Source organism: Hypomesus transpacificus, unplaced genomic scaffold (assembly GCF_021917145.1).
Source record: "Hypomesus transpacificus isolate Combined female unplaced genomic scaffold, fHypTra1 scaffold_194, whole genome shotgun sequence".
Taxonomy (NCBI): domain Eukaryota; kingdom Metazoa; phylum Chordata; class Actinopteri; order Osmeriformes; family Osmeridae; genus Hypomesus; species Hypomesus transpacificus.
The window spans coordinates 276177-303705 of record NW_025813739.1 but is presented as its reverse complement, the minus strand read 5'-3'; the positions used below and the strand labels follow the sequence as shown (position 1 = coordinate 303705).

General features: G+C 49.3%; 1 protein-coding gene across 1 annotated transcript; it reads left to right on the top strand.

Moving 5' to 3' along the window:
- The first annotated feature begins 646 nt into the window (after positions 1-646).
- Positions 647-22107, top strand: si:ch211-127i16.2 (probable flavin-containing monoamine oxidase A). Its single transcript, XM_047052036.1, has 12 exons — positions 647-970; positions 1070-1157; positions 2399-2579; positions 3661-3775; positions 5212-5369; positions 5804-5893; positions 6937-7021; positions 12350-12450; positions 14298-14456; positions 16059-16145; positions 17238-17338; positions 21424-22107. The coding sequence occupies exons 1-12, from the start codon at positions 853-855 to the stop codon at positions 21755-21757; spliced, it is 1617 nt and encodes a 538-aa protein (XP_046907992.1). The 5' UTR covers positions 647-852; the 3' UTR covers positions 21758-22107.
- Positions 22108-27529: the final 5422 nt, after the last annotated feature.

Genomic DNA, 27529 nt, shown 5'->3' with positions numbered 1-27529 from the left:
ATTTATATCGTTATTGAATACACAAAGACTGCAACATCGGCCAACAATCACTGAGTAACATAGCTCTACTACTTGTGGGACTGTAGGCCTAGTAGCCTACAGTATGCTACTGTATAGGCCTACTTGCATAAAGAGCTTAAAGAAGATGTAGATAACTTACTGGTTCTCATTTCTGAATGTACGGATGATGGGTGCAGAAGTGAAGTGGGTCAGGTTGGGCTGAACTCTGCCCAGCCTTCCTCATACTGAATCCATGGTTAAGCAAGGGGAAGGGGAAGTTCTAGACCGGGGATACTCAATAGGTTAACCTTTTTATTTATAAAACAATTGTAAACCTTTCAAAACGTTTTATTCAGAACTTTCTTTTCGAAAACGTCTTGAAAACCTTTCAAACCTTCTTCAAAAAATGATGCAAAATCATGACATTTATAGATGATTCAAGTAATTACAGTAGCCTATAATAACCCAGAGCCATATACAATGTGCTATGGATCTGTAATAGCCTATACGTCGCTAGGAAACGAATGACGTCGTCTGCCGCAGTTTATTCCCTAATCACTGTAGGACATTACCCCTATAAACGACCATGTAACTTTCAATCTAACATTGCCCCGTTGACTAGTATTATGTAATGCATTAAGTGCAAAATAGGTCAGAGGCTCTGTTTTTCCCTCGCTCCAAAGTGCACACTTATCTAGTCAAGAGAAGTTTACATCTTGTGCAGTTTATCCAAGAACGTTTTATTAAGTAGGCTACTCTGTCTTCCGACAATAACTGCTGATTGAAAATCTCAAAATACGTTAAACCAAGTTTTTAGACACGTTAAACCAAGTTTTTAGACAATTCGTCGATATGAGCGAGACAACATGGGATGTTGTTATTGTTGGGGCTGGACTATCAGGATTGAGCGCTGCCCATAGTCTTTTGAAAAGAAATCCCCAATTGAAAATAATAATTTTGGAAGGAAAAGGTTTGTACGTGTTATGCATTAGCTTCTGCTGTAACAAATAGAGCTTTGTCATGTTGTAGCTTTTGTTTGGCTCCTCTCCTAGCCTCCGTTTTGTTTTAGACCGAGTGGGCGGACGAACAGTGACCGAAGACCTACCAGGAGTGAACGGACTAGATCGTTGGGATTTGGGTGGTCAGTGGGTGTCCAGGTAAACTACAGCTCACAGCTACCGGCCGTCAAGAAGTCCCTTGTAGCCGACAAAGTTTTAACTTTTTTTTGACAGCACTAGTTTTCAAAGTGTAACCGTATTTAATGTAGGCATAGGCCTCTGTATTGAGTAGCATCATTCATACACGGACTGCATGCTTCTGGGTCGATGGAATCAGGCAGTGACAGGGACTATATGGTCATAATAATAATCTGACAGCCTTCTAAAATGATGTGGACACGATCTTATGAGAAGTCTTACCACAGTCACTTGTTAACTGATTATATGGCACGGAAGCACGGTGAAGCTGTCAGCAGTTTGTGCGCGTGTGTGTGTGCGCGTGTGTAAAAGAGACAGATCCATTTAAAAAGTAACTGAAAAGACCTGAGACAGTTATAAAAAAAAAAACGTATTTCATTATGTTCAGTATCCTACACAGCACAAAACGGCAGTAAGAAGCACTAATTTGTTATCTCAGTTAAAGTACTCCAATAGAGATCAATAAAGCATGTAGTTGTATACAGTGAGGCTACACAAAGAAACCTTGGAGAGGTTATGGTTTCCCTTGTCAAAGGATATAATTCTATGCCTATTTAGGAGGTTACTTAACCAGTCATGCCAGACAAAATCAAGGAAATTAAAAAGCATTCCAGCAAAACCTTACCTTGAATTGTCTCGGTTATTGTGACAGTAGGCCTAAACTGTTTATGGAAGCTGCAATTATATTTGTGTTTTGAGGCTGAATTGAACATAAAAATATACAGGCCACAGAACGCTCTTTGAAACATGGAAGTTCAGATACAGTAGGTTACCGTGGTCAAGGTGAACACGGAACAAATCATTACTCGTTGTTAGAGAGAACCTTGTGGTGATATATCACACTGCTTTCACCTCCAGGGTCTTACAGACATGTTGAAAAGACTCTTACCTCTGAGCCTCAAGTCAAGGAGAACATTATCAGACTAAAATGTAAACACTGATTCCATGCTGGAATAAGCATGTTTTTTTAACGTTTGAGTAACATAACATATGTACACGCATGTAGTTTGAAGATTATAGACTTGTCAGTACATACAACATACTTGCGTAATGATCGAATGCCTACATAATATAATTATAAAAAATTTCTCATGATGGTCGGAGAATATGGGCATGGCTATTGGTGCATACAGTGTACTTCCATAATAAAATGTACTTAAGCAACATCATAATAGACAGTAATATTATAATATCTGTGTCAGTTCTCAGACTCATGTCATGGACCTCATCCACGAGCTAGGTCTGGAGGTCTACCCACAATACACCGCGGGAAAGAAGGTGCAGCATATAGGAGGACCCCGGGCCAGGATCCGAACCTACAGCACCAGCATCCCCGCCCTGTCTCCCCTGGTGTTGCTGGACCTCACACAGCTGCTCTGGAAGGTAGGTCACTGTCCCCCTCTGGAAGGTATGACACTGTCCCCTCTGGAAGGTAAGACACTGTCCCACTGGAAGGTAGGACACTGTCCCCTCTGGAAGGTAGGACACTGTCCCACTGGAAGGTAGGACACTGTCCCCCTCTGGATGGTAGGACACTGTCCCCTCTGGAAGGTAGGACACTGTCCCCTCTGGATGGTAGGACACTGTCCCCCTCTGGAAGGTAGGTCACTGTCCCCCTCTGGAAGGTAGGACACTGTCCCCTCTGGATGGTAGGACACTGTCCCCTCTGGAAGGTAGGACACTGCCCCCTCTGGATGGTAGGACACTGTCCCCTCTGGAAGGTAGGACACTGCCCCCTCTGGATGGTAGGACACTGTCCCCTCTGGAAGGTAGGACACTGTCCCCTCTGGAAGGTAGGACACTGTCTCCACTGGAAGGTAGGACACTGTCCCCTCTGGAAGGTAGGACACTGTCCCCTCTGGAAGGTAGGTCACTGTCCCCTCTGGATGGTAGGACACTGTCCCCTCTGGAAGGTAGGACACTGTCCCACTGGAAGGTAGGACACTGTCCCCTCTGGAAGGTAGGACACTGTCCCCTCTGGAAGGTAGGTCACTGTCCCCTCTGGAAGGTAGGACACTGTCCCCTCTGGTTATCTTCTGGCAGGTATGCACAGACCACCGGGCCTTGTGAGAACCACTCAAACAACATCACTATTACAACCCTGTTTTCCACAGTGATTTGATGAGTTGGTAAATATTTGATCCGCTTGAGATTGTTATGTGCCACTTATGTCTAAATTATAGATTAATATCTCAGTGTCAATATTGTTCCTTGTATTAAGTTATAAACCGAGCCCAATCTACATAATTTAGCGTGTTATTAATCTCTTAGTCCAATCATGTTGATCTTTTGGGTGTGGAATTGAGATCATCCCACTCGTAGATGAGCTAATGAAATCCTTCGTTGACGATGCAGTGACTCCACGACGCTGTGTTCCGCTATAACGCCAAAGTAGATTCACCACACATCAGATCGCTTAAGGACCTAAAGACTCACTCACTGTGTGTGTGTGTGCGTGTGCTAGATCGACAGGCTGTGTGCCTCGGTGTCAGTCGAGGACCCCTCCAGGACCCCCGACGCTGCACTGCTGGACAGCATGACGCTACACTCCTACCTGGAGCGCCACGCCTGGACCCAAGGTAGGAAGCTCCACCCACCACACACCGTCTAGACGAGCCAGTCGGCAGCCAATCGGGACTGCTCTTAAAGGACGATTTATACTTCTCCGACTTCGTTACGGACAGATGCACGCACGGAGTCGGACGGATTGGTTAAATTTATACTACTCCGACGGCTCTGGGTGCTGAAAGCAATTCACCGCCAGAACAGTAGGTGGCGCTGCACTGCGGGTGCCAGCTAGGTTATCGAAAAGTCTGAGCAAATGTACAAATAAGCCGTTTCATCAATAAAATAAGCACATTTTCAGCAACTACACTGCCCATTTCTCGCCACATTTTAATTCAGATGTTGATTTACATGTACTGTTTAGCTGAAATATGAATTGTAAAAACGTATAACAATGGCGGTCAAAGGATTCTGTTCTCTTGTTTGTCACGGCAACCCCGCCCCCGACGCAAGCGATTCTTAATACGGACCAATCACAGCCAGGGGGTATCCGTAAAATGACGGACGGACGGATAGTCAGGAAAATCAGGAGGTGCACATAGAGCTCTGCGAGGGGCTCTGCGAGGGCGTTCCTCGTCAGAGAGGGCGTTCCCCGTGTGCGTGTCCGTAAAAACGCAGAAGTATAAATTGGCCTTAAGTCTGGCACGCCACGGCACTCTCCCTGCGACCGTGTCAACGAACTTCCCCCATTAAAACGTGGAGTTAAAGCCACTCCATGAGGTGAGGAATATCTGATTAATAACCCAAAAGTTTCATGAGACACCCCTCCAAAACTGTCCGTTGAAAGATTCATCAGGCACTCAGAACTGCAGAGTGCTGAGCTTGACCTGTGTGTTGGAGGGATTTGGGAAACGCTGTGTGAACCATCAAGGACGAGGAGTTGCCTGGAGGACTCCAGAGCATGACTAATGCACACGCCTCTTCATGCAACTGTGCAGGATGCACAATTACAGTAATTGTGCGTGTGATGCAAGTGACTGGACCAGGTCAAGTGGATTGTGTTGGTGTCTCTAAGAAGGGCCCTGAATATAGGTTACAACAACACGGATGTTGTAACGTGGACAATCTGGTTTAATTTCACGTTGCTAAGATACTGCCTCATGCTCTATCTTGCTTTATTGGCGCAACAAGAAATACCTTTCAAATATTGCCTCCCGCAAACGTGTTTGGTCAGCAGGCTAATGTTTATACTAACAACTGGGTTATTGTACATTTTATAAATTGTACCGCCTTAATCTCTCTCTCTCTCTTGCCCCTCCCTCCCTCCCTCCCTCCCTCCCTCCCTCCCTCCCTCTCTCCCTCCCTCCCTCCGTCCCTCCCTCCCTCCCTCCCTCCCTCCCTCCCTCCCTCCCTCCCTCCCTCCCTCCCTCCCTCCCTCCGTCCCTCCCTCCCTCCCTCCCCCCCTCCCCCCCTCCCTCCCTCCCTCCCTCCCTCCCTCCCTCCCGCCCAGAGCTGAAGGAGGAGATGGGTGTGTGCAGCAGGGTGGTGTTTGGCATGGAGCCTAGTCAGATGTCCCTGCTGTTCTTCCTGCTGTACGCAGCCACAGCAGGGGGGGTGCTGGCCCTGATGGAGAGCAGCCCAGGAGCCGCCCAGGAGTTCAGGGTCAAGGTGACAACGACATCACCGTCCCCCCTGGATGGTCTCTGAGCACAGCCCACACCAGTCTCCTGCTCTCTTTCTCTCTGGGGCTGTGTGTGTGTGTGTCTCTCTCTCTCTTTCTCTCTCTCTCTCTCTCTCTCTCTCTCTCTCTCTCTCTCTCTCTCTCTCTCTCCCTCTGTCTCAACATCATTTGTATGTAAATGATCCGTCTCTCATCTTCTTCCGCTCTGCTTCACTGGATGCGCTGAGGGTTTGGGTTGGGGGAGGGGGGCAGGGTGGAGGGGCTGGGGAGGGAAGAGGAGGAGGTGTGGACCAAGGAGAACCTGATCCCCTCGCTGATCACAGGAGCACCCCCGGCGCCCTCAGTGCTGCCCTCAGGAGGGAAGGAGGGCCTTGGGGGAGGTGACGTGGGGCATGGCTGTAACTCCCGTGTGCGTCCTCAGGGGGGCACCCAGCAGCTGTCCCAGGGCCTGGCGGAGCGGCTGGGGAGCGAAAGCGTGCGTCTGGGCCAGGCTGTGACGGCCATATGGCAGGTACAGTACACTGACAGCTCTCTCTGGGAGTGGGAGGACCAGACTGGGAGATAACAGCCTCCTCAGCCGGCCAGCAGCTTGTGGTCCCACTGGCAGACAGACAGGAAGGCACACAGACGGGTCGGCAGACAGATAGGTAGGCGGACAGGTAGGTAGGCAGACAGACAGAGACAGGCATTTAGACAGACTGGCTTGCAGGAAGGCAAGTAGACAGACAGACGGGTCGGCAGACAGATAGGTAGGCAGACAGGTAGGTAGGCAGACAGACAGAGACAGGCAGTTAGACAGACAGAGAGGTACAGAGACAGACAGACAGGGACAGGTGAGAAGGAAGGCAGAAGAAAAGAGAGGTCTTACAGGTGGAAGTGCTGCCTCTTTGTGAGCCACATGTTTCCAGTAGTCGTGCTGAGGACAGGTCAACACAACAATCAGTACAAATGAAGAAGTGAGGAGTGTCCTTATTTGACATGTATACACACTTGACACATACCTTTATGTTTGCTTTCAAACCAACGTGTATCGTATATGGACACAGTCTCTCTGTTTTCTAAAGGATAAGGGCAGCGTGTGTGGTGTGAATGTGTGTGTGTGTGTGTGTGTGTGTAAGTGTAGATCATAGATATCAGTAATGAGTGTACACTCATATTTCTACGCTGGGGTCTTCAAGGGCATCCATAATGGGGAAGTGCCCCTCCTCTCCCTGGTCATCTCAATTGGCTCCCCATGGCAGAGGCTACAAGTGTGTGTGTGTATGTGTATGTGTGTATAACAGTGTGTGTGTCTGTGTGTGTGTGTGTGTGTGTGTGTATGAGTGTGTATAACAGTGTGTGTGTGTGTGTATGAGTGTGTATAACAGTGTGTGTGTGTGGGAGGTTGTAATAGCCGCTGCAGTTCTCCCTCCTACACAGGTCTGCTTTAGAATACTAATGCTAGGATCATGCCAGGGTAAGACACTGTATGGGATACTGATACACTCTGTTACCATAGATTTATGTGACGCGTGTGTGCGTGTGCATTTGCGTACGTGTGTGTGTGTCCCACAGGACGGAGAGTGTGCCCGCGTCAAGACGGCCACGGCCTCCTTCCTGGGCCTGGTCGTGATCGTCACCTGTCCCCCTCACCTGGCAGGTGAGTGTGTGTCCCCCGCTCGGCTCCGCCCTGCCGCTGACAGGGCCACTCATGGGGCAGCGCGCACACACACACACACACACACCTGGCCGGGTTCAGCAGCACAGGCTGTGCAGCAGAGACCCTCTCAGCCAGCTCTGGAGGTGTCTGGTTGTGGGGACTGGAGCTGGGATATCCAGCCTTCCAGAGCCAGGGAGATGAGTCGGCCCTCCAGCCCACCCCCAGGGCCATGGACCCTGGCCAGGCATATTAATGAGACAGGTCTGGGAACAGTGTTGAATCATGCAGCATGGATTGTGTGGGCTCTGTCGCCGGAGCCCCCCCGTCGCTCCTAAATCAGAGAGCGAGGAAGCAGGCCGCTGTCAGGGACTGTTTACACCCCGGGCTGGACAGTGAGTTAGACGTGCCTCCTAAAGAGAGAGAGTGGGGTACTAAATGAGAGGATGGAGTGCTTCTCAAAGTCGTTTGGTTTGGGCCGAGGTTGGGGCCGAGGCGGCTGGGGCTGTGGCTGAGGCTGGGGCTGAGGCTGAACTGGGGCTGAGGCTGGACTGGGGCTGAGGCTGGACTGAGGCTGAACTGGGGCTGAGGCTGGACTGGGGCTGAGGCTGGACTGGGGCTGAGGCTGGGGCTCGGGCTGGACTGCGGCTGGGGCTGGGGCTGGGGCTGAGGCTGAGGCTGAGGCTGGACTGGGGCTGAGGCTGGGGTTGAGGCTGGGGCTGGGGCTGGGGCTGGACTGAGGCTGGGGCTGAGGCTGAGGCTGGACTGGGGCTGAGGCTGAGGCTGGGGCTGGGGCTGGGGCTGGACTCGGGTTGGGGTTGAGGCTGGACTGGGGCTGAGGCTGGGGCTGGACTGGGGCTGAGGCTAAGGCTGAGGCTGAGGCTGAGGCTGGGGCTGGACTGGGGCTGAGGCTGAGGCTGAGGCTGAGGCTGAGGCTGAGGCTGAGGCTGAGGCTGAGGCTGAGGCTGAGGCTGGACTGGGGCTGAGGCTGAGCCTGGGGCTGGATTGAGGCTGGGGCTGGTACTGGGGCTGAGGCTGGGGCCCAGAGAGACATGCGTTATGGGGGTGACACAGATCTCACACATACATGCAGGTCGTCTGAAGAAACACACAGTAGATTGTTTGTTTATATTTCAAACTTTGGGGATTGGGGTAGCCTTGTGGTAGTACATGTGACAGCAGATCAAATCCCCCCTCATACATCTCAGTGGATAAAGACGTTTGCTTAATGAGCTCATTTTTGTTGTCATTATTCAAGGGCCTTTGGACGGTAGCATCCGGTGTGGGAAAACCTACTGTACAGGAAGCCACTGCTCTGTACTCCCACTGCACGTAGGAAGAGGCATTCATACACGCACACACACACATGTTCACACAAGCTCACACTTGCCTCCAAACACTAAGATACACACACTCTCTGTGTTTGGGAGGTACCTGTTCACTGATCCATAATTCCTGTCCCAGTCCTTGCAGCTGGGAGACTAGTCAGTCTCTCGTAACAAGCTCAGTCTTTCTCCTTTTCATCTCAATGATTAACAAGCTGCTTTGGCTTCGTATTAGCTCACGTAGCTCTCGTCTTTAGAGTCAGGGCGGCCGTGGCAATGTGCTGACATGCATTTCTAAACTTTATAAATGTTTGATGTTTAACCGATGTGTGTAAAACGCCATCGCGGCCCAAGGTTTAGTGGGTATCGGCGTTGGAATGTTTCAGTGGAATCACAGCACGTGTTTGCAGTGAGAGATACCTCACTGTGTCTGCGGGCAGAGTTTATTCTGAAATGAGCACAGCTGCCGCTCCAGCAAATTACTTTTGTGTGAACGTTTTCATGTTTGTGGCTGTTCCATGTCCGTTTTTAGGGAGAGCAGACAAGCTGTTTGTGTGTGTGTTTGTGTGAGAACATAAGTGTACATCGGGGGTGAGTGAGAGTCCATGTGTATGTGTGTTTGTGTTTGTATCTTACTGTGCCTTTTGTTGTGTGTGTGTGTGCGTGTGTGTGTGTGTGTGTGTGTGTGTGTGTGTGTGCGCGTGCATGTTAGTGTAAGCATGTGGTTTCTCAGCTGGAGGTTGTTTTTTGGTCCTGGGTTGAAATGATGTTCCTGACGTCTCTCTCTGATGTGTTTTACCTGATTAGACTGGAATTTCATCCGGGTGTATTTGAAGTTGATGGGCAGCCAAGTGTTGCGTTGTGTCTCATCCCGCTTCGGTTGAGAGCCTCTGTGATGATGCCAGAGGCCTGGTGGCCAAACAAACCCACAGATAGATAGATTCTCAGCTCAGTCCTGTGGCTTGTTTACATAAGAAGAACTGGGAGGCGATGCATTAACATTGATTTGCGTGCTGTGCCCAGGGTTGGTGTGCCAGGGTTGGTGTGCCAGGGTTGGTGTGCCAGGGTTGGTGTGCCAGGTTTACGATGCCGTCAGGCTTAGCCAGGAGGAAGGGAAAACGTAGAGTGCTATTTTTAGCATGGCATGAAAAATAAAAGTAGCAGTAAAAAATAAAAAAAAAACGATTGTGAAGATACACACTAGATGTTAATCTTCTTGTCAGATAAAAAAAAAAAGCCCTTTGAAAAATTATGTTAGTTATCAGTTTTTACATGTATTTCTCTTTGTTGTCTAAGAAAAGCTGCTATAGGCTAGCGCAGTGCTGCAGAAGCGTCGTTTATCTCCCGGACGTAATCCCTTTCCCTCGGGCTCCGACAGACTAAGTGTGGAGCGACACAGTTCTAGATATTAAGTAAAGGAGAGGAGCTCCAGAGTCTTCGGCACCTTGCCGGGGGCGACTGGGGAGAATGTGTCGCTGAGCTGGGTCACCGTCGAGAGAGGGGAGGGAGAGAACGAGGTGAGAGTTGCGTGGGGGAAGAAAAATATATGTTGGATAGCTGAAACATTAAAAAGCAGAGGATATGAGACAGGGGCTGTTAGAAAAAAATGGATAGTGTGATGGAGAGAGAGAGAGATAGGGCGGTAAGAGGAACAGAGGGAGAGAGAAAAAGCAAAAAAGAGAGAGGGAGAGAGCAAGAAAGGGGAGATAAAGAGAGAGGGGTAGAGAGAGAGAGAGAGAGAGAGAGAGAGAGAGAGAGAGAGAGAGAGAGAGAGAGGAAACCTGCTCTGGGTGACGCTGTCACAGGCAGTCAGAAAACCAGATTCACTGGAGCAGAAGCCTCTATCTCATAAATGTCTCAGTCTAGCCGTCTCAGTGGAAGGTAAGGATTGTCCCGAAAATGCTCTCAACAATAATGTCAAAGGTGTTGTTAGTACCTATGTCCCCAAGGGAACGAGAGCAGTCCAGACAAGCACTCTCTCTCACTCTCTCTTCCTCTCTCCCCGTCTCTTTTGCTCTGTTTCCCCCTCTCTCTGTCTCTCAACCAGAAAGACAACCCCGTAGTCTACAGCTTGTTCCGCCTGTTTTAGGGCCAGGCAGTAAAGAATCCAGCAGAGCCAGCCTTGTTATGGTGCCTTCTGTATCATGTTGAACCCATCAAGGAAAGCAACACTTTAAGTGTCTAATTGAAATAAAGGCCAATGAGTTTTCTATTTCTTGCTGTGTGCAAGGAAAGATGTAAAAACAAACACACACAAAAAATAGCACAAAAGCTTGTCACACGTCTGTTGCTTGTTTGCTGGCATTGAGAATTCGTAGTTTTAATTGTATTTTTAGCTTGACGATGTTTGGACATAGAAATAAAACACTACAGTGTGCTTATAAAACACACATTACAGTATTTCCATGGCAACAGTCAACCGGTCTCTGGCGAACGGGGATCTGTAACCGTAAGGCAGCAGATTCACATCCAGCCAGATCCTGTCAAGTGCATTCAACCTCGAAAAAAAAATCTGAACACGGAAATAGTCCGCATGACATGAAAATTGGCCGTTTGCGATATGATTAAGCTAGTTAGTGGCAGTTCCAAAACGAATGAACAAGTTAATGATATGTGAAGTGATTGTTTAAGGAATGGTAATCAGACAGCCGTCACATTCGGAGGCATGCATAACTAATGTAATCACTGGTCTGCCTCATTGGCACGGACCAGTAACATGTGTGTTCAACTCCATCATCCCTCTGATTATTAACATCTCTATTGTATATTGGGGTGGATATCAAGTCCCCTCCAGGAGTCGTCGTAAAACTGCAAGCCTCTCCTGACTGCCTCAGGTCATCAGCTCATTACTCAGGTTATTTCACCCACCACCTTATCGCTGTGCACTAATGGCCGTTTATCAGGTTGGCTACGCGCTCTAGTACCATGCGACCCACCGGCGCTCCAGGAAGCGATCCCTTTCCCGGCGTAACCAACTCGGGGTCCATCGCTGTGAGTCACCCGGCACGTTTCAATCGCGGCAGTGGGTCTACCCTACACTTCACTGCTCTGTCACAAGACTAAATGTCAACCACCAGTTAAGATGTCTTTCGCTTCACGTTGTGGCAGCAGCTGCCAAAGAAGCGTCAGTATGGTAGCGTGTTCTCTCAACAGTACGACCGCGTGTCACAATAACGGGATGGATGGGACGACAGACCAAGTGTCATGTCTCGCGATCGAGTGGACCCTGGCTTTCTTAACAGGCCTGTGGTGCTGATTTGAGCTGGTTTTAACCGGTTTATCAATTTTCTTTAACATGAAGGCAGTGTTTTCATTTCAGAGTTGCTGACATCCCCCCCCCGACAGTTCCCAATGAAGCCTCACATATTCTGTGAGCTCATTCGTTAAAAGGCTGGCTCACTGCCACAAGGATATATGTGACACTAACTGCCAGATGGCTCTGTGCAGGGGCGACAGACATTTAAATGCCGCACACCTGACAACGCTGATGAAGTTATTCAATCTCGTCTTCTCCAGGGGAAAACACACAGGACTTCTTAGATGTAAATAGTGCCCGCGTGAGATGAAGAGAGCGTGGTGTTAAATCGGAGGGATTTCAGTGCGGGGGGGGGGGGGGGGGGGCATTTTAGTGCAAAGCAGCCACTGGGGCATTGAATCCAATTTACGTGAGTGCTGGTCGATGATGCTAAAGTAAAGCCATTCTGATCGATAGAGGGGGTCAACCAAAGTAATGTGTGTTATCTGTTACCCCCTCTCTCTTTCTCTTTCCCTTCTCTCCCTGTGGTTTCATCTCTCCTCTTTTCATCCATTCCTCTTTATCTTCGCCCTTTTATTTCAGTTTTCTTTATAACGCTTCCCATTGTTCATTTTTCGCTTCGCTGTGGCTTTGTGGCTCATTAGAAAACATCAAATCACAATGATTTCATAGTCCACTCATGTCTTATTGCTTGGACTGAGGGGGTGCTGGCTTTGCCCCTGAAACAACTGTCTGTGATTCGTTCTACAGCTAAGATCAACTACCAGCCGCCCCTGCCCAGCCAGAGGGACCACCTCACCCAGAACATGGCCCCCGGACACCTGATTAAGTTTGTCATCACCTATGGGACGGTGAGTAATGCTGCAATACTGTATGTTTACAGTATACACAACGAGCATTGTATGTACACTGACACACTGTCTCTCTCTCTTTCTCTCTCTGTGTCTCTCTCTATGTCTCTATCTCTCTCGCTCTCTCTGTGTCTCTCTCTGTCTCTCTCTCTCTCTGTGTCTCTCTCTGTGTCTCTCTGCTCTTTCTCTGCTCTCTCTCTCTCTCTCTCTCTCTCTCTCTCTCTCTCTCTCTCTCTCTCTGTGTCTCTATCTCTCTCGCTCTCTCTCTCTCTGTCTCTCTCTGTGTCTCTCTCTGTGTGTCTCTCTGTCTCTCTCTCTCTCTCTCTCTCTCTCTCTCTCTCTCTCTCTCTCTCTCTCTCTGTGTCTCTCTCTGTGTGTCTCTCTGTCTCTCTCTCTCTCTCTCTCTCTCTCTCTCTCTCTCTCTCTCTCTCTGTATCTCTATCTCTCTCACTCTCTCTCTCTCTGTCTCTCTCTGTGTCTCTCTCTCTGTGTGTCTCTCTCTCTTGGACTGGAAGATTGTAAATCTCCTCAAACGGTCTGGTTTATCGTCCTCTGTCCTCAATGTCACTGGATTTGTGGCGGCTCTCTCTTCCCCAGCCTGCCCAGATGTGACTTTATAGATCCGACTCCATTGTCTCACCGAGACCAGTTTCCCGCCAATTCCCACACTTCCTTTCATAGCTCAAACGTTTCCCCGTTAATGAGAGCACTCGCCTTGATACGACAGCAAAACCTCTCAGCACCTGTCGGTGGGATTGAATGAACGACATTACCCCCGTCACCCCTCCTCGAACTGAACCTCCGTCAACAGCCTGACCATCGACGCCATCCACCACGATCTGTCGTTTATTTTTTATTTAAAAAAAAAAAGTCTTGGCGTGCTCTAATTGGTCTGGCTGTGTGAGGAAGCCATTTCTCTCCATTACAGTCACTTTAGATTACACGGAGCGCCACAGCTGGGACACCACATATTCATGAGGCGGATGGTTATTTAATGAGACGTTTGCGGTGTATGTGCTGTGTTTTGTAAAGAAGTGGACAGTACGAGGAAGCTGCTGCCAGGATGAGTTAGCGAGTACGGACAATATATTTTCTTATACTTCCTGTACGGTACGCCTGGGACGTCAACAACAAGGACACTCGTTCTGATGCTCGTGTTTGGTATCGACCCGCACATTAACAGGGTTAGTGTTTACACTCTTACGCATAGGACAATGGGATGACTGCACTTACAGCATCAATATTGGATATTCGGTACTTTGTGGCGCATGCAGTGTCCTGAGCTCCCTGGATCAGGTGCACCTGGAGGGCGCGTGCTGGGGGACCACCCCAGGAGGACCTCCTCCTGGGGTCAGGTGACGTGAGGAGGGGTCAGATGATGTTAGGAGGGCTCAGATGATGTGAGGAGGGCTCAGATGATGCGAGGAGGGCTCAGATGATGCGAGGAGGGGTCAGATGATGTTAGGAGGGCTCAGATGATGTTAGGAGGGTTCAGATGATGTTAGGAGGGCTCAGATGATATGAGGAGGGCTCAGATGATATGAGGAGGGCTCAGATGATGTTAGGAGGGCTCAGATGATATGAGGAGGGCTCAGATGATATGAGGAGGGCTCAGATGATATGAGGAGGGCTCAGATGACGTGAAGAGGGCTCAGATGACGTGAGGAGGCCCGCACCTCGAGTGCAGTGGGGTGGAAGAGCTACTGTTTGGCTTCTGCAGCGGGGTGCTTTTGTGCGAGGCAGTGTCTTTTGCTGATTCAGTTGTCAGAGTCTGTTTCTGTCTCTGTGTGTGTGTGTTTGTGTGTGTGTGTGTATGTGTGTGTGTGTATGTGTGTTTGTGTGTGTAGGCTTTTTGGCGGAAGAAGGGCTTCTCGGGGGAGATTGTGGCCCAGCCCTCGGAGGCCTGTCCTCTCTGCGTCACCTTCGACGGCACCACGCCCCGCGGCAGCCCTGCTCTGGTGGGGTTCATCGCAGGCCTGCAGGCCTACCACTGGAGCAGCAGAGAGGTAGGAGGGGGGGGGGGGGGGGAGGGAGAGGGAGAGGGAGAGGGAGGGAGAGGGAGGGGGGGGAGGGAGGGGAGAGGGAGGGGAGAGGGAGAGGGAGAGGGAGGGGTGTCTCTGATGAGCTGTTGGAGTTGGGGGACATCGTCCTGTCTGTGTGCTCAGTGGATCATCCCTTATTCTGCTTGTCAGTCTTCCTGGTGTTGACTGTCCTCATCAGACATGCTCTTCTCCTCTCCCTATGCACATACTGCCCGGCCACACACACACACAGACACACACACACACTCCAGCCAGCCCTCACACTAACACAGGCCCGTCTGTGAGGGGTTGAGAACGAGGTGAGGAAATTAGTTTTGAGAAGACGGGAAGACTACTTAATTCCAGAAGAATAGCAAGTCTCTCTCTCTATTAGAGGCTGATACCGTCACCAGAGGCCACAGCTTCATCACAACCTTGTGCCTTCTGATGAAAGCCTTCATTTTGGATGAAAACATCAAAATGCTTTTAAACTGAGATAAAAAAAAATCGACTTGAGTCTTTTTTATGACCCAGAATAAAGAACAGAACGGAGACAGAGAGAGGTCGTTCACGCTTTCATGAAATGTACAGTTAAAACATTTAAACCCTGCTTGTGTGTGTGTGTGTACAGTTAAGCACAGAAGCTGCACAGTTACACTCTTCCAGGTCATTTTAACTGTGAATCGAATAAAACGTACATGGTAGCTCGTCGTCATCAATTATTCAAAAGCAACCTCGCAGATTTCTCTTCCTAATGAAAGTGGAGTTGTCTGTGGCTGCAAGTGATGCATTGTGGGCCGTTAGGCCTTCCATGACCTGAAGTGTCATATCAAACATTCAGGTAGCTTGAAAGTGCCAACAGAACACATGAAGATGAGAAAGAACACAGTAAAGACGTGAGCGAAGCTAAACTATTCCACGCCGTGACAATCCAGGCATCTCCTTCCTGCCTCTCAGTTTCGATACAGGAGTTGGTCCTCCACAGACTGTGGGACTGCACAGCCTTGTACAGTCCTGTGATGCAAACACATGGGATTTTTATGTCCCTAGCAGTTAGGCCAGAGGGTCCATTTCATATTCCCTCATTTGGGGTTGGAGCCTGGCTCAGCAGTGACCACTCCTCCACCCCAATTTCCTCTTCAGCTCTCTCCTTCCAGTAATTGCGTTGCCCCCGGCTATGGCTACACCTAGCTCTGAATTATTGCTCATGGCTCACTAAGCACTGAGAGGGTGAAGAGCGAAGTTCATGCAGATGGAAGGATCTGATAAAAACTGTCGAACATCTGTCATTCAGCTGCTATGGTAACCATGAGCGAGTGACCCGACACACGGACTCCTTCCTCCTCCGCCCTCCTCCTCCTCCCCCCGCCGTCCATAATTTACAGATAGCGCTCACTTAGCGAACGGGAAGACCAGCGTCCTGGCGAGAGTGATTTCCATCGATCGGGCCGGTCGGACCACGGCGCAAGCCAGTTTCTCAGACACGCATCCATATTTTAGCAGCCCAGGTGAGCCCCCCCCCAGATGAATATGAACGACGGCGATGTGAGGGCCGGATGAATGCCGGAATATTCCCTCTGTCCCCAGGTGGAGGAGAGGAGGGAGGCGGTGGTGTGTAGCCTGGTGAGGTACCTGGGTCCTGAGGCATCCAGCTACATCCACTACCGGGAGAAGGTAAGACATCTGATTGGTCCATCTGCTCGTGTTAAGCTGGTCTTGTGGTAAAAGGTAAACCTGCACTTTATATAGTGATTTTTCTACCTTCTCGGTACTCAAAGAGCTTGTTAGAATTTTGGGTGAGGGTGGGGGGGGGGGGGGGGGGGGGGGGGGGGTTTGGAGGGGGGTCAGTGTCATGCTCATGGACGCATGCAAAGACGGTTGCAGGAAATCGAACCTCCAACCCTTGAGTTTAGCGGTTAGCTACTCCTGAGCTGCATCCAATCTGTCACACGACTCAGCGGCGTGCGCGCCAGCTCCTTAAACACCTCGCTGAACCACTTCCTCTCCCAACGCACTTCATCCAGACAGAAATAAACGCTTTTCTCTGCAGCTCCCTCGGTTCCGCCCCATCATTGTGCCGTGACAAGTTTAAGAAAAACTGTGGTGCCGTAGGGAAGCATTAATCTGCATGTTTAGCTTTTGTTTACAGCGCCCTGGTATCATTTTCATCAGCTGGTGCCTACATAATGACACCCATCAGAGTCTCTCCTACCTGTGATTGGGTGATGATTTCCCATGTGGATCAAAATCACAATGTGTCGCTCAGCCTTGGCGCATCATTCTAAGTTCATTACAAGCAGTCGTCAATTGTGCCCTGGAGGTCTCCAGTAGACAGGCCAACACACACATATGTCGTTTACACGCCCTGCTCCACTCCACGAAGGAGATTGACAAAGAAGCACATTGGTCTGACAGGCAGAAGCTGGGGCAATATGTTAGCATCCAACTCCCCGGGTGGTCTGGAGGAGCGCTGAGGAGAAACAGGCCTGAGGGGAGGGAGGCAGAGCGAGTGATGACGATCTCTTCTGCTCCACTCGGTTCCTGCCTCTGGAGGAACCAAGGGGGGGGGGGGAGGAGGAATCAACAAGTGTGAACTTGGAGGGGAGGGAGGGAGTGGATAGAGAGATCTACACGCTGGGGGTGTGGAATGGTTTGCCCTGCACTGCACGCTCTGCGGTGTGTGTGTGTGTGTGTGGGGAGGTGCTTGTTGTGGTGCAGGAGACAGGCAGGTGGAGCTGACTGTGTTCTGGGTGGTGTTGTGTGCAGGACTGGGCCACAGAGGAGTTCAGTGGAGGCTGTCCTGTCAGTGTCATGACCCCTGGCCTGCTGTCCTACCACCACCCCAGCCTGCGGAGACCCTGCGGCAGGTAGGCTGCTCCCCGAGGTCCCATCACCGCCTCCACCCCCTCCTCTGCACCCCCTCCTCTGCACAGGCCGCTCCATCTCCCACCATCCTCCCCCATACCTCCCCTCTACACAGGCCTCTTCATCAGCCTCTCATCTTAACAACCCCCTCCACTTCCTCCGACTCAGGCCTCTTCATCAGCCCTGCTACCACCCTCGCCTCCCCCCCTCCACATCCATCCACCACCCCCTCCCCTCACCTCCCCCTCACAATCCCCAACCTCTTCATCCAGGTCCCTTCATCACCTCCCCCTCTCCCCCTCCCCCCATCCAGGAATCTTCAATCCCCCCTTGCCTCCCCCTCTCACGACCCCCCACAAAAGCCTCTTCATCAACCTCCCCCCCTCCCCCACCACCACAGTCCTGTCTCTCTCTCCCCCAACACTCCGCCGACACTCGCCCGCTAATAACACCACTCCTCGGAGCATTGCCTCCATGCCGTTCACCGCCATGTCTCTTGTGTGGCTCCTCGCTCCGCTGTGCTGTGTGATTATTCCTCCCTCAGCCCCGCGCCTCCTGCCGCCACCCCGGCCTCCAGCCCCCGCCGCCCCAGCCTCCAGCCCCCGCCGCCCCAGCCTCCAGCCCCCGCCGCCCCAGCCTCAAGCCCCCGCCACCCCAGCCTCCAGCCCCCGCCGCCCCAGCCTCCAGCCCCCGCCACCCCAGCCTCCAGCCCCCGCCGCCCCAGCCTCCAGCCCCCGCCACCCCAGCCTCCAGCCCCCGCCACCCCAGCCTCCAGCCCTCGCCGCTCCTGCGAGCCTGCACAGTCGTGCTCACCCCCCTCCTCGTGCATTAGTCCGGAAATGGACAAGTGAACGAGAGGTCGAAGGGACGGCGGTCTCATGGGAGCACGGTCACCTAATGTATTTAGTAGAGGCACACAGCTAAAGCAGACAGACAGGGAGGACAGAGGGGGAGGGAGGGAGGGAGAGAGAGAGAGAGAGAGAGAGAGAGAGAGAGAGAGAGAGAGAGAGAGAGAGAGAGAGAGAGAGAGAGAGAGGGAAAAGGAGAGATGCGCTCAGGTAATGCATTTCCATAATAGCCTAATTCCATAGGGACCAAGGAGAGCTCATTACGTAACACAGCGAGGACAGACAGTCCCCTCCTCGTTCTGTGTTTCATCTAGCAGATGGATCCTCAAGGACGCGACCTTGACATACATCCAGCACATGTAAGCAGCACAAGCCTCCAGCAGGTACAGGAGCAGACCACCAGGTTTTAGACAACACCAACAGCATCACATCACCCCCTACGCACGGCACACATCGCCACGGCTGGGCTCGTTAGTTCACGTGGAATACGTCTAATTAAACGTCTGTTATAATTCAGCCCAATTAATATAACAAGTCCCTCAGGGGTCCAGCCCATTCTGAAGTACAAGAGGTGTGCTGTTTGTGGTGGAACGCTCGGTTTTGTGTGTTCTCCTTTCGTACGACCACGCTGCGGGATAGACGGCAACATACAGTGCCCTCCAAAAGTATTGGAACAGTGAGGCCAATTCCTTTATTTTTGCTGTAGACTGAAAACATTTGGGCTTGACATCAAACGATGAATGTGAAACCAGAGATCAACGTTTCAGCTTTTATTTCCAGGTATTTACATCAGGATCTGATGCACAAATTAGAAAATATCACCTTTTTGTTCGAACCCACCCATTTGTCACGTGAGCAAAAGTATTGGAACATATGACTGACAGGTGTGTTTTGTTGCCCAGGTGTGTCCTATTACATACATTATTCAATCAATAAATACCACTGAATGTCTACACTCAGGTTCAGATTGGGTAAGATAGGTTTTGTCTATGCAGACTGTATTCAGAGGTGAAAACAACATGAAAACCGGAGCGCTGTCTTTGGGTGAAAAACAAGCAATTGTGAGTCTTAGAGAAGATGGAAAATCAATCAGAGCCATTGCAGAAACATTGGCCATAGCCAGTACAACCATTTGGAATGTCCTGAAGAAGAAGAAAACTACTGGTGTACTAAGTAACAGACGTCGAACAGGTAGACCAAGGAAAACATCAGCAGTTGATGACAGAAACATTGTGAGAGCTGTAAAGAAAGACCCTAAAACAACTGTTAGTGAGATCAGCAACAACCTCCAGATGGCAGGAGTGAAGGTATCACTATCTACTGTTCGCAGAAGACTTCATGAACAAAAGTACAAGGGCTACACCAGAAGATGCAAACCACTCATTAGCAAGAAGAATAGGAAGGCCAGGCTGGAATTTGCCAAAAAGTACAGAGATGAACCTCAAAAATTCTGGGACAAAGTTTTATGGACTGATGAGACAAAGATTAACTTTTACCAAAGTGATGGAAAGGCTAAAGTTTGGAGAAAGAAAGGAACTGCTCATGATCCCAAACACACAAGCTCATCTGTGAAACACGGTGGAGGTAATGTCATGGCTTGGGCTTGCATGGCTTCTTCTGGGACGGGCTCATTAATCTTCATTGAGGATGTAACACATGATGGCAGCAGCAAAATGAACTCGGAAGTCTACAGAAACATTTTGTCTGCCAATTTAAGGAAAGATGCAACCAAACTGATTGGCAGAGCCTTCATCATGCAGCAAGATAACGACCCAAAACACACTGCCAAAACAACAAAGGAGTTCATCAGGGGCAAGAAATGGAAGGTATTAGACTGGCCAAGTCAATCTCCAGACTTAAACCCTATAGAGCATGCATTTTACCTGCTTAAGAGGAGACTGAAGGGAGGAACCCCACAAAACAAACAACAACTGAAAGAGGCTGCAGTGAAAGCCTGGGAAAGCATCAAAAAGGAAGAATGCAAAAGTTTGGTGACGTCAATGGGTCACAGACTTGCTGCAGTTATTGAAAGCAAAGGATTTGCAACTAAATATTAAGTCTTATTCACTTAAATATGTTTTAAGTATATCTGTTCCAATACTTTTGATCACATGACAAATGGGTGGATTCAAACAAAATGTGATATTTTCTTAGTTGTGCATCAGATCCTGATGTAAATACCTGGAAATAAAAGCTGAAACGTTGATCTCTGGTCTCACGTTCATTATTTGATGTCAAGCCCAATTGTTTTCAGTCTACAGCAAAAATAAAGGAATTCGCCTCACTGTTCCAATACTTTTGGAGGGCACTGTATGTTCAGAAGCCAGACAGCCAGGCCATCAAATCCTTTTATTGTCACTCATACACACACACACACACACAGTGCAACAGTGGGTGAAAGGCTGCTGCCGTGCAGACCTGGCAGTCTTAGCCAACCAGGAGGCTGGAAGTGTTGGGCTTCACACCAGTCATGGCGGTTTGTGGCGGCTGGGTTTCCCAGCAACCACAGAGTTTTGGGACTTTTGCAGCGTTTCTTGACGTGTTCTCTCCCTCCTGTCCGTCTGACACACACGGCAGACGGGAGCTGGTGCAATGCATTCTGGGTAAAGCCACCTCAGGGAACACATGCATAAGTAAGGACGGGCATCCATAATGTATGAAATATAAACTTTGCATAGAAAACACCCATGCATTGCATAGAGTGGTACCCACAAAAAAAAATACATAAAATAAAAATCACCATAAACATCTTTTTTCTAATATTTTTTTTTTTCAAGAAAACATCATCATGTAATCTCTTATTTATAAAGAGCTTTGAAGTTGAAAACGGTTTGATCGTCACCCTAAACTATCCGTTCACAGTTGTCTTTTAGATCCATGTCACTGTGTTTAGTGAGTGGACACGCCCTCAGGAAGTAGAATGCTCTCGACAAAACCCCTCCCACCTCCCCCCCACTTCACTATACAACTGTTTCCACACGCTGTTCTCCTCGATACAGCTTTGAACCTTCATGTACAGTATATATTAACTAGCGCTGAACCCCAAACGGCGTTCCTTTGTCTGATGTTGCTTTGATGGAGGGGGATGATCACTACTTGTTAGCTGCCACCACGTTAATGACTGGTGTCTGCTCTCGTATCTCAGCCCTTCTCCTTCAGACAGCAGACGCTGATAACCAGCGCTAATGAGCCACACATCCTGTCAGCTCTCAGTGCTGACTGTCAACTGTCTCCTCCAGGATCCATTGGGCCGGTACGGAGACTGCTACCCAGTGGAATGGCTACATGAGTGGGGCGATTCAGGCGGGCCAGCGGGCAGCTCTGGAGGTCCTGGCAGAGCTCAGCCCCTCCTCCCTGAGGGAGGAGGAGCTAGAGGCGGTCCACAAGGTCTTGGCCACGCCCCAACACCTCCAGCCTCCGCCCTCTTCCTCCTCTGCCCTCCTCCGCAGAGCTCTTCTCTTCACCACCACCGTCAGCCTGGCTGCTGCTCTCCTATTGGCTCGTCCGCAGCTCTGCCGGCGGTTGATTGGCCAGGCTCTGGACGCGTTGCAGAGGGTGGGACTAAGGATGTAGCAGCCGTGTTGGTCAAGCTCTGCTCCTACATGTGCAATCATATACATGTTCATTTGAATGTTTGTTTGTTTTTAACGTTGCGTTATATAATCTATTTTTTTTCTAACATTGTTGGGTTAGGTTATGTAATGACAAAGCTTGGTTCGTTCAATTTACCGTAAAACATTTGTTTTAATTACAGTACTTGTTTACATGAAGTGCACTAGTGTTGTTATGATGCATCATTAGTAGGATAAATCTGACCCACCAGATGTTTTGTTACACATATCCATCTGGGAAGTCGTCCTTGGAAACTGTTTGGAAAACAGGGTAGGCACTTTCAATAAATACTTGGCAGGTGATTGGATGAACCATCTGTCTATCACCTTCTATCACGTCTAACTTCAACCACCTGTAGCTTCCAGTAGTTCCTCATAGGACGCTGACTGGTCCAATCCACTGTGGTTTGGGCACAAACGGATACATCGGAATCTGCCAAGATGTATTTTTACTTTGTCCAGCTGTCTCTAACAGCTATCTATAACTGAAAATAATAAGGTTATTTTCATACTTGTTATAGAGCCATGTAAGAAATTCACAAATAACACCAAATAACCAACCTCACAGGAAGATCATGTAGGTATTTACGCCGTTTCAAATCTCCCTCAGATTGAGTCCTCTGACCGAGGGTACGGGGGGAGAGGCCCAGCGGTGAGTCTAATCCCGACACGCTTCCCTGGTCCTGCAGAGCCGTGTGTCGTCGAGCAGGAAATAACTAAGACGGCCGTGGAATTCAATTGGCTCGACTGTATTTTCAATTTGCTGAAATGGAGGAGTCAGTTGGGCTGTCAGTGTGTGTACTTCATCCCAGGCATGGGGTGCTGACAGGGGGAACACGGCATGCAGGCGGGGCCTGGACACACACCCAACTGATCTCATGCTCTCCTAACACACACATTCTCCCGCCCACATGTGTACGCTCACACATAGTGATACACACACACACACCAACCCCCCCCCTTCCCATACCCAGATGGGTAAAAGACAGATGAGCCAGCCATACAACAACCACATCCCAGAGAAAGTGATTGAATCGTTATCGGTCCGTTGCACAGTTGATCGAGAGGCTTTTTGTCAGGCCAAAGCACCCTCCTGTGGGGGCTCCTGTACGCCCCCCGGCCCCCCGCCCGCCTATCCGGTCCTCTCGTCTGTGGCACGGCCTGTTATTTGTCTTTGTTATCACTGCCTTGCAGTGGATCAAGCACTCGTTCTACCCGGTCTACTTCAAACCAGTCCAGATTACATCGAGTCCGGCGACAGGCTGCAGCAATCAGCTCCTACGTCTTTTTCCGTTTGGGTATCGCGGCGCTCTAGAGGAGGGGGAGAGGCCGCAGCCAACCGCTCGCTGGTTTCCTGGTTTTGGATGGTGGCCCATACAGGACATTCTGGGCCCCCGGTGGCACTGATCATCAGGCAGCCTCTCTCTCTCTCCTGCTCAGGCTGCGTTCCTGTTGAGGCTCGCCCCGGTGGCTGCCTCCACAGAGAGGTAGAGAGAGGCAATGAGAGGCAGAGAGAGTCAAAGAAAGGCTTTGAGAGTCAGAGAGAGGCTGTGGGTCATTCCACCAAATGGGTGACATTTGCCTGTAGTAACTTTTACAAATTAAAACTTCAATTTTTATATTTTTTGAACACTGAATCTAATAACGCACCGATTCACTGTTCAAAATGTATATCGGTCAATCTCGGGTAACGTTATTTCATTTTCTACAAGGATTCAAAGCGGGAGGTAAAGAGAGTCAGAGAGAGGCTGTGAGAGTCAGCGATAAAGAGGTGTGTGCAACGTTCTATTTCGGTGGTTCTCTGCGGCGTTCTGAGGTTGATCTGCTACTGACGGTATATATGTCAGACCCAGCTTAAGGCCTGTCTCTGGTAATGCACCGTGTGACGGATTGGCAGCTTGCTTCCCTCGCTATTGGCTTGTGGTCATTTAATGCAAAGTGATTCATGGACCCTGAGCTGGGTGATCAACTGTCAAGCCACGGGCAGATCTCTGCGGCCTGTCGGTGAGAGACGGAGGAAGCTCTGGTGATTTCTGTCGTCTTCTGTGACTTGCCCCATGCCTGTCTTCTGTTAGTGTTTGTGGGCGAGGAAAGCTGCATGGCTATATAGCCCCTGCTACGACAGAGTGCGGACCCAACCGTGAAAATAGCTTTCGAAACTGTTCACCCAGCGCACCCTCTGATGTAGGTAATGGTTCCGATCGCTCCTCACTGTACAGTAGTGGCCATAATGGCTCAATGCAACTCACTGAAGTATAAGACCCCGCTGAGTGAGTTTCCACTGAAAACCCACTTTTGTGTCATTCTGTTCCACTCTTAACGGGGATGTGATTCATGGCATCGTTAATATCCTTTCAGCTGCTACAAGAGATTAATTTCATCAGTCCAATCGTGTGTTTTTTTGTTGCTGCAGTTTTTTGGAAGCTCATTGCTGACTGTGGAGGCTAGAATCTGACCCGAATGAAATGTCTTTATGCAGTTAAGGGTGTGAATGTGTGTGTTTGTTATGGAAATTCATTCAAATGAGCACTCTACTTTGCTTTGGGTGCTTTTCTTTTGCATTTATCCCTACAGTCATGGGGATAAATGGCAAGATTTGTCAGGTTTGTCAGAAACTGTTAGTGGGGTAGTTAGCTAGCAGCAGTGCTGCAGCAACCAGCCCACAAACCCAGTCATTGACGCTTGTCAGGGTGCGATTGACCTGAGATAATATGCCTAGATCAACATGCAAGTCTGTTCACCAGGACTGCAAACAAATAATATGAAATGAATCAGAATGAATGGATACACTTTAGCAGGTTCAGACAGGAGACAACTGACTGCACAATCAACTCTCCTTCATTACCTCCCTCCCTCTCTCTTTCTATCTCTCTCTCTCTATCTCTCTCTCTCCCTCCCTATCGCTTTCACTTGATCACAGCCTCTCTTCTTTCTGTCACTCAATCTCAGCCCCCTCTCTCTCTCTCTGTATCTCACCCTCTCTCTCTTTGTGACAAGTCCTATCAGATTGAAATTACAGTCATCGGTATTTCACTTCGGTACTAAACGTTTAGCGCCTGAGAATATATATTTAGCATCATTATGTTCTTTCACATTTCAGAAAACACACAATGATTTACATGGAGGCAGAATTCGATGTATTATTTCACAGCACATGGAGAGACTGTAGAATAGCTATTCACATGAAAGAAAATAATATAGTGTCTTTGTAAGCTAAATTGGCTCAGTTTTACTTTGAGTTTGAGTTCTACTGTGAGTTGAATCCATACAAAGAAAAACATTAAATGAGTCTGACAGCACGACACACACACATGCAGGGAGTGGTGACACCTACAACAGACACACACTTACACACACTAACACACACTTACAAATATGAACACACACACATGCACACACTGCAGGTAATGTCCTCCTCGGGGAGAGTGGAGTTAAGAAGGACTTTGAAAGAGGCGGGTTCACCTGTTTCACTGTGTCATCACGGGGGTTAATACCTGTTTCACTGTGTCATCACGGGGGTTAATACCTGTTTCACTGTGTCATCACAGTGGTTAATAACACACCCACACTGTGTGTTTTCCTCCAATTGAAGGCATCGACCCTGGGGCCTTCTTGGGGAAATGCTACAGCCTGTTAGATGTCTGGAACCTGGTCAGCACAGGGCAGAACCCTGCAGCCTGTTAGATGTCTGGAACCTGGTCAGCACAGGGCAGAACCCTGCAGCCTGTTAGATGTCTGGAACCTGGTCAGCACAGGGCAGAACCCTGCATGAATTATTCACGCTGTGTGTTTGGGAGGACTGCTGCTGCTCTCTGTGTGTCGACACCACCACGGGGCGGATGGCTAGGAGGGAAGGTGAGAGGGGTGGAGGGGGGGAGGGAGGGGTGGAGGGGGGGAGGGAGGGGTGGAGGGAGGGGGGGAGGGAGGGGGGGAGGGAGGGGTGGAGGGTGGGAGGGAGGGAGGGGTGGAGGGAAGGAGGGGTGGAAGGAGGGAGGGACTGATTTTTTTTGAAGGATAAACTCCTTGAGATAAACCCCATCTTATTTTCGAAGGTGTCCTTAACACAAAAATGCTGAAAATACAAGACATTCATAACATGTAGAACATGTTATACAGGCAAAATGACACGAATACATCCCCACACACACAGAGAAGCTCTCCTGGGAGAGGATGAGGCAGGCAGGCAGAGAGAACGAGAGGGAGGGAGAAGAGAGTTAGACAAGCAGGGAGAGAGACCGGGACAGAGGCAGAAGAACAGACAGGGAGAGAGAGAAAGGGAGAGAGAAAAAGGGAGGGATAGAGAGAGACAGAGACACAGAGAGAGAGAGAGACAGACAGGGAGATAGAGACAGGAGTAGGCACCGAGGGGATGACCAGACTGATTTACCATCTGGACCTCTGAGCAGACAGCTTGACACGTTCCAAGAGCAGCGAATGAATGCAGAGCAAATTCACTTACTGGGCTCCCTCTTGAGAGATGCAAGGCACCGTATGAGGAGGGTAATTAGAGGGGAGGGTGCAGTGAAGCGTTGCCCATGGTGAGTGTCACCATGCAACTGTACGCTTGGACAGAGATCAATGCTCCGTCCTCTGAATTAATGGAGCTAATGTGAACGTGGCAGAGACATCAGGGAGACGAGTGGGGAACCAGATGCTCTGCATGCACACACACACACACACACACACTCCCACACTGAGCAGATGTATACAAATAAACACATTAGGAAACACACACCAACACACACGGTCTCTGACTCTTGTCATGCACAAACCCTCTCTTTTTCTCTCTCCCGCACAATTCATCTCTTGAGCGCTGTCTCTCCCTTGCGCTCTCTCTCTCTCTCTCTCTCCCTCAACCTCTCTCTCCCTCGACCTCTCTCACTCTCTCTCTCTCCCTCAACCACTCTCTCGCTCTCTCTCTCTCTCTCTCTCTCTCTCTCTCTGTGTCAATACCTCCCACTCAATCACTTTTGATCTTTCTCTACTCATCGATGTCTCTCAGAGATCACCCAGACTGTCCTTCCGTGTGCTCATGCTTATGTTCATTGATTTTATTTTGTTCATGTACACCCTGAAAATATGTTATAAATTGAAACGATATCCTTCGAAATATGATAGAAATATGACAATTCATATTGCTCACTATTCATTTAGACACTGCTTTTGTTATAAAACAGAATTGACTTTTTTTTTTGTCAACATAAAATAGTATATAATTAGAAAAATGCAGTTGCTTTAGGGGGAAAGCAGAATTATCCAGTATAAAATAGTCCTCTTTTTCATTAGTATAGAAATCCAATATTCATTTTAAAGCCATCATTCACTGTTTAAACTCTTATTTATAGTACCTAAAACTTTACTTTACAGTAACATCTTTCTTTAAAAGTACTTCCTACAACCATTCTTCCCAACTAACCACCATAAAATTTACCTGTATAACTAGAAATATGAGTTTAAACAGGGAATTACCCCAAATACCTGTTTTGCTGTTTATAGACACACATGCTCACAAAACCTTTTGTACAGAAGTACTCACTACTAAGATGTTTCATTTCAACGGTTTTTGACCCTTGTGTATTCAGCACACGCGTCTCTCAACACTTTAAAAAGTAATATGCAACACAGTCATCCTCACGCACAAACACACGGCAGGATAGCAGTCTAGTTCTAAGGACAGAGTTCAGGCAGAGTTGAGTCCAGGTTGAAAAGCAAAGGGAACTAAAGTAGATCGAAA